This window comes from Cebus imitator, unplaced genomic scaffold (genome assembly GCF_001604975.1).
Source record: "Cebus imitator isolate Cc_AM_T3 unplaced genomic scaffold, Cebus_imitator-1.0 Scaffold325, whole genome shotgun sequence".
In the NCBI taxonomy this organism is placed as follows: Eukaryota; Metazoa; Chordata; class Mammalia; order Primates; family Cebidae; genus Cebus; species Cebus imitator.
Window position 1 is genome coordinate 2007250 of NW_016107640.1, and position 7830 is coordinate 2015079.

The following is a 7830-nucleotide window of genomic DNA, read 5'->3' on the forward strand; positions in this document are numbered from 1 at the left end:
ATAGAGATCCAATTTAATTTTCTTTCAAAATGCTAGCAAATTTTTCTACCATCTTTTATTTCATTCTTCTCTGATTTGAATCTGCTTTATTGCTCTACTCGTCTATTTCTGTGCCAGTACCATACAATCCTGATTACTTTGTAACAAGTTAAAAACATACACCTTTTAAATTTGGAAAATTTAACTATGGAATGGGTAGAGGAGAAAAGTTTATGGAGGAACTCTTGTGTCCCAAGCAAGTTTTAAGGCTTATCTCTTTGCTTCTCTCTTTCTTGTCATCCAGCAACCCCTCAAATGAGTCTCTCCTTGGGAACTTAACACAATGTGATATTTCCAGTTAGACAATAATAATTATGGGCATCCACCATGTAGAGATTAATGCTCTAAGCATTATGGGTCCATGGGAAGGAATGGTAGCAAAAAAGTATGAGATGCTGACCTCAGAGTTTCATGAGCAACCTTTAGCAAATGACATAGTTTAGAACAGTGGGACTGTATCAAGGAATGAGCCCTGAGCTAAGGTTACGGCTGCCACCACTATGGCTTGTGCCCCTGGAACATTTGAGTCCTGGACTTGGGTAACTTTCAGTGTTAATGCAATGGTCAAAAGTTACCCCAAATCACCTATATTCCCAAGTACCTGAGTCCCTCTTCTCCAAGTAGCTGGCTATTTTCCCAATAGTTTAAATTCTGCTCAGTATCCTTATAGCAGCTTTGTTTTGCAATAAAAGGCAAATTCATATTTATTTCTCCTTGATTTGAATGTTCGATTTATATAGACATCAACTGTAATTTATTTAGGTTTTTTTCTATTTTGTAATGAATCTTGGATGACATTCTGTCAAAATAGTAAAAACAGAAACGCCATCTCTGCTTTTATGCTAACTTAAACCATTAATATAATCTAGTATCAGAAATAGGAAATATTAATAATAGAATAACAACTTTTAGGTTTTTTTCAGGGGGAGGAAGGATATGCTAATAGCTACGCAAAGGACTTAGAAGCTGAAGAAAATAATACCGGGGGCATATAAAAAGAGGAGAAGTAATGTAATATAGACTATGTTTCTTCCTCAGCCTGCATCATTTTTTGGATTTGAGGTCTTCTGTGTTAGAAAAACCCAGGACAATAGATGGGCATCAAAACTTCTTACAATTTGGATGTATTTTCTTTATATATATTTAAGGTATCTAAGTGTTTAGAATATTAAGTTATATAACTTGTTGTATTATATTACATATATATTTTAAAGATGAGGTCTTGCTATGTTGCCCAGGCTGGACTCGAATGCCTGGGCTCAAGGGATTCTCCTGCCTCAGCCTTTTAAGTAGCTGAACCAGAGGCCCAGGCTCTTTTTATATTTTAAGTCACCAAACACAAAGGGGGAAAAGCAGAAACAAAACTTTGAGCATATCTTTAAATCACCTTCTGTTCTTTTCTAAGTGACCTCTTTAATCTACTTTATTTAGCAGTTCCCCATCTGTTCTTTAATATGCATCATTGGCTGTTCTTCCCATGGGGCACCTGATTAAATCACTGCATATTGACCTGGAGCCTAGCCACAGCAGACTGCCCCCAGTGGTGAATTCTCAGCAGGCCTTCGTTTCCATGCAGCTGCCTATTGCTGTGCTGTTAAATTGGTCTTGGCTTCTGGTTCTGACAGTTTCTGGAGGAAACTGTCTTACAGATTATTTTATTTCAAACTCTTCATTAGATAGATAAGGAAACTGAGGTGACTTCTAACAGTCTATGAGTCAATGAACACAATTTGGATGTAAGACCAGTTTTGACCCTGAATATCCTCATTTCTCAAAAAAAGCAAATAATTTTTTTCTAATTACCCTAGAAAATCTTTTAAGAGAGAGAGGCAGAGCAAGAGAGAGAGAGTGTGTGTGTGAATAGACAGGATCTAGCTCTGTTGTCCAAGCTGGAATGCAGTGACACATCCATAATTGATTGCAACCTGGAACTCCTGGGCTCAAGTGATCCTCCTGTCTCATCCTCAAAATGTACTGGGATTACAGGTGTAAGCCACCACACTCAGCCTCTCAAGAAAATTTTAATCCTCCTTGTCATATACAAATAAAGAGAAGCCAGGCTGGGCATGGTGAGGCTCATGCCTGTAATCCCGGCACTTTGAGAAGCCGAGGCAGGAGGATGGCTTGAGCCCAGGAGTTTGAGACCAACTTGGAAATATAGTGAGACCCTGTCTCTACAAAAAATTTGAAATTTAGCTGGGCATGGTAGTGCATGCCTGTAGTCCCAGCTACTCAGAAGGCTGAAGTGGAAGAATCACTTAAGGCAGGTAGGTAGAGACTGCAGTAAGGCCAGATTGTGTCATTGTACTCTAGCCTGTGCCACAGAATGAGATCTTGTTTCAAAACAAACAAAAAACAAACAAAAAATAAGTAAATAAAAAGAAACCACTTCAGAAGCAAAATGAAAGACTAAAGTTGAAAAACTATACAAATCCATTCCTAGATGGTTGAGGAGGGGTGAGAAGGTTGATTTAGAGGGGATTTTAGGGAGCAAGTTCTTTGCTCTTTGTACTTCAGGTTTTTTTTTTTTTTTTTTTTTTTTTTTTTTTTTGGTTTTTTTTTTTTTTTTTTTTTTTTTTTGAGATAGGGTCTCGCTCTGTCACCCAGGCTGCAGTGCAGTGGCGGGATCTTGGCTGACTGCAACCTCTGCCTCCTGGGTTCAAGTGATTCTCATGCCTCAGCCTCCCTAGTAACTGGGATTATAGGCATGTGCCACCACACCTGGGTAAATTTTGGATTTTTTGGCAGAGATGTGGTTTCACCATGTTGGCCAGGCTGGTCTCGAACTCCTGACCTCAGGTGATCTGCCTGCCTTGGCCTCCCAAAGTACTGGGATTACAGATTGTACTTTCGGGTCTTCCTTACATACATTGTCAAAAGCTGCTCTATTCTAAGTTTTCACAATTCTAGCTCATTCTAACTCAATACTAGGCGTAGAGCTACCAGGTTTGGCAAATAGAAATACAGGACAGCCAGTTAAGTATGACTTTCTGATAAATAACAAATAATTTTTTTAGTATAGTATAAGGTATTCCACATATTTGATGACATGTGCTAAAATTTATACATCATTTATCTGAATGCCAAATTTAACTATATTTTATGTGGCAACCTTAGCCAGGTGGTATCTTTGTAAGGAACTAGGGACACAGTATGTGATACTATTTCACACAATGGCCTAAATCCATATAAAAAATTAAATATACTTTGGAACAGGGTATCCACTTCTCTATTAGTTCCCCTGGAAATATTCACTAAGCGCCCACTTAGCTTCCTCCTGATATGAGTCTATTCAACAAATATCCCTGAGTGAATTATCACTTCATTTCATGCCCTTCACATTTCTCTCAGGCTTGTATCCTTACTCCCCCACACCCTGATGCCATTGTCTAATTTACTAGCAGCTGGCCATATACCAGGATACAAAGCACTGAACTTCACGGGTGTGCGGGGCCCTGTGTGGCACATCCCCTGGGGTGCTGCCTCCACATCTCTGTGTCTGGGGAAACTGTTTTGGTGGTGCATCCCTTCTGGCAGGATGAGAATGAAAATCCTCCTGTCTCAGCTTCCCTGCTCTCCTGGCAATGAGCGTCAGAAGTTCAGGGCCAGAGGTCCTGCGCTGAAACAGCCTGCTTGTCCTGGTTAGCAAAGACAGAGGGTAGAGGCTCCATGGGAACTGTTGGGGGTTTCCAGGCTTAGGCAGCCGTCCTGGGTGGCCCTCTGCAGCTTTATCACATCTTCGAGATCAGGAAATTCCCAGAGATGGCCCCAGATATGCAAAGGATGCTCTGAGCAGTCACTTCCCAACTATCTCTCCCACCACCCCACAGGGGAACGGATGCTCATACCAGAAGGCTCCTTGCTCTCTCCTTTCCAAGGCCCTTTCTTTTTAAGATACAGTATCTGGAACACCATTACAGACCCTTTCCTGTGGCTAGAGGAGCAGGGCTCAGCATCATGGCCAATCACTGAGAGTTGCTGTCTGTGGGCAGGAGCCAGCTGAAACCAGAAGAGCAACTCGGAAGGCAATGCAGGCTGATGCTGGGAAAAAGAGGTCACCAGACAGGAAGACGTGGCTCTAGGGAAAAGCACCTTGCTTTGGCTACGGTGGGAATCTGAGAAAAGCTGTGGTCATGATCAATGAGATTGTGATCAGACCACAATCTCATGGGTGTGGCCTGCTACTCTAAGCCAGGCCATCTTCTAGAAGGCTGAGTCCTTTAGGTAGGCTCTCTGCAGCCAGTATCAGACTGCAGGAGCCTGGGTCTGCTCTTTTGGTTCTAGAAGTCTTCAGTCAAGGAAAAGAAATCTGAATCTTTGGCCATGGCCACCCTGCTTTCTCTGTTAGCCACAGTCCCAGTGAGAGGCAAAAGTAAGGCTAGGATAGGATAGGTCTGAGACACATGCCAAAAGGCAACGATGATGACTGAACAAAGCAGCGGTCAACATCTCTGCCACAAAATCCTCTCTTTCTCCTCTGGAGCCTGACTAGCCTAGGGTGGCGAAGTAGATGGCTCTTTATGTCCTAGGCTGCCCCACTGTGCATTGTTTGATTAGTAACATGCTCTTCTGCACATCCTCCATGGGCTAGAAACAATTATAAAACTAGAGGAAATCCAATACATCAAATTGAGTCACACACAGAACTGTGTCTTTTTTTTTTTGAGATGGAGTCTTGCGCTGTCACCTGGGCTGGAGTGCAGTTGCGCTATCTTGGCTCACCGCAGCCTCCACCTCCTGGGTTCAAGCAATTCTCTGCTTCAGCCTCCCAAGTAGCTGGGATTACAGGCACCTGCTACCACGCCCAGCTAATTTTTGTATTTTTTTTAGTAGACATGGGGTTTTACCATATTGGCCAGGCTGGTCTTGAACTCCTGACCTCGTGATCCACCCGCCTCAGTCTCCCAAAGTGCTGAGATTACAGGCGTGAGCCACCGCGCCCGGCCAGAACTGTGTCTTTTAACTCATTCCTTGTGGCATTTTCCCCTCTCTGTGAGTTAGCTTTGCCTGTCCTCTGGCCTTCCTTACCTGGTTGTCAATCTTGATCTCTGTCAAGGTGTCATTTTCTTTCAATGCCTCTACCAGGGCCAGGATCCCAGTTCCAGTGATAAAATTGGATTCTATGTTTAGGCTTGTCAAGGTCTTGTTTACTTTCAGCATGTCTGCAAAAGCCTATGATGCAAAAAGAAAAAAACTTAGAATTAAGTTAAAATTTCTAAAGATTAATTTACTAAACCCCTTTCTCCTAAATTAAATACAGATATTTTCTAGCACTTAAAGAAAACCTTCACTAAATCATACTTTCACCTCCAAGTAACAAAGATACAATTTAAAATCACAATTAAAATATTTTAGTCTGGCAGCCTACACATAAATTTCATATATTTGCAAAAAATTTTTTTTTAAAAAAAGAAACTGACATAAGATTACGGATTTTTTTTTTGTTAAGTAGGGACATTAAAGAAAACCCACTACTAGCTGTTATCAGTGTCAATTTTTTAAGAAAACACATTTTAACATTCAAAGAAAAGTAGATAAGGACATAATCCCAGAATTACCCATTTTTTTTTCCTTTTAGTACAAATTGATTTAAAAAAACAAACAAACTTTTTCATTGACTAGTACTTGGGCACTATTGAATCATCTATAAATCAGAATTTTTAAAAGGCAACTTTTAGAACAAAATCATCACTGAGTGTGGCAACCCCACGGGAGACTCCAGTTTGAAAGAGCGGACTGCACATGCGCCCCTTCCTGCCCTCTTTACTCCCAACGTCTCCCACTGCCATGAACAAATAATATAATTTTTGAGAGACTGGAATTCTCACAGAGCAAGAAAACAAAACAAAAGGCCATTTGCTTGAGAAACTGCTGAAATACAGAAAATGGAAAGATTGACAGGTAAATTAGCACAAAGCAAGTTGTTGCCTGAGCTGCTAGAGACAGGTCCCATTTGAGGCAGTTCCTTAAAGAAATGCCTTAGGAACAGATGGAACAGGTAGGGCAGATGGAGCATATACTATCCCTCCCAGCTCCTTCCAGGAAAAAGAGCAGCTGCCAGCACAGCTATCAATGAAGTCTCCCAGGAAGAGCCCCTGGTGAAGCTGCTGCGACCTGCGAGAGAAGCAGTGCAGAAATGGAGGCACCTCCAGACCTTCACGCCAGTATAGTGTGGGAGAAAAGGGGAAAGGCAGCTCTGCCAGGAATGAAGTACAGTATTCCCTGCAATCTGCAGTTTCAGTTAACTGCTGTCAACCGCAGTGGGAAAATGCTAAATGGACAACTCCAGAAATAAACAATTTGTAAGTTTTCAATTACATGCTGTTCTGAGTGACTTGATGAAATCTTGTGCCCCCCTGCCCCCCCACTCTCTGTCGCCCAGAAGGTGAATCATCTCTTTGTCCAGCATCTCCATGCTGTCCATGATTCCTGCCTATCAGTCAATGACATTGTCTACTTCTGACATCTAACCATTGACATCGTCATGGCTGGATGAGCCAGGATCACCAGAGGCAGATGATCCTCCTTCTGACAAACAGTCAGAAGGGCAACAGTAGCCTGATGCAGCCCCCTATGTCATTCACCTAGGAAGGAGGATAGTACACTAAGATATTTGAGAGAGACCATATTCACAAAACTTCTGTAACAACATATTGTTATAACTGTTCCATTATTAGTTATTGTTGGTAATCTCTCACTGTGCCTAGTTTATAGGTGTGTATGTGTAGGGAAAGACATAGCACATGTCGGGTTTGGTTCTATCTGTGGTTTCAGGTATCCACTGGGGATCTTGGGACACATCCTCTGCAGATAAGGGGACTACTATATATTGAAACATGTCCCTCCCAGAATGAAGTCCTCCTAACTATAGCGACTGTAGGGGACTCCCAGGCTGCCTGTGAGCTCCTTATACATACACTGCAGAGGAGGTGGCAGGTCAGCACACCTGCTGCTGAAAAAAGCTCTCACTCATACATTCAGAAAAGATTATTTGTCAGGCTTCTACTGTGCTCTAGCAGTAGAAAAAACAAAAATCCTTGTCCTAAGAGAGGCTTATATTTGAGCAAGAGGGCATATTCAATAAATTAAATAGATAAAATACATAGCTTATCAGATGGTGACAAATGGAGAAAAATAAAGGGGTCTCTTTTTTAAGGGAGAGATCTGTTGGTAAAACAGATAGATACAACTGCAGGATAAATGATCCTGGTTTATACAAACCAACCTTTCTCTCCATTCAAAAAGATAAAGAGGCACCAATCATTGCCAGACATATTAGGAAAACCAACATCATGAAAGAATAAAGCCAAGTTGACCAAGAAGGACAATATGCCATAGAAGAAACAGACACAAATGTAAACATTCTAATTATGTATTATTTTCCTCCCTGTCCCACAAGAAAAAGAAAAGGAAATAAAGGGGGGTAGGGGGAAGAGAGAGACAGAAAACATTTTGAAAATTTTAAAAACTATGTTGAAATAAAATAAAATAACAGACATCAAGAATTACAAAATAAGCATGGCTGAAGACCAAGGTGGTGATCTGGAAGATAACAGGATACTTCCAAGGACATAGAGCAAAAAGACTAAGTTAGAAACTATGAGAAAACCTTAAGAGATGAGGATGAAAGATGCAGAGATTCAACATTCATCTAAGAAGAGTTTAGAAGGACAAAAAAAATTAATAAATAAAACAGAAGAGAAATGATCAAACAACTAATGGGGGAAAATTTCCCAGAGATGAAGAAAGTCATGGATTTTTTCTTTTCTTTTCTTTTCTTTTTTTTTTTTT

The 7830-nt window shown here is 41.1% G+C and overlaps 1 protein-coding gene across 4 annotated transcripts in view; it reads right to left on the reverse strand.

The window, feature by feature from the left end:
• Positions 1-7830, reverse strand: part of TMOD2 (tropomodulin 2) — a 56879-nt gene that overhangs the window by 9341 nt on the left and 39708 nt on the right. For all 4 annotated transcript variants that reach the window (XM_017504627.2, XM_017504626.2, XM_017504625.2 and 1 more), the window contains exon 8: positions 5068-5211. In XM_017504627.2, coding sequence (XP_017360116.1) covers positions 5068-5211 — 144 coding nt within the window. The remainder of the gene's footprint in view (positions 1-5067; positions 5212-7830) is intronic.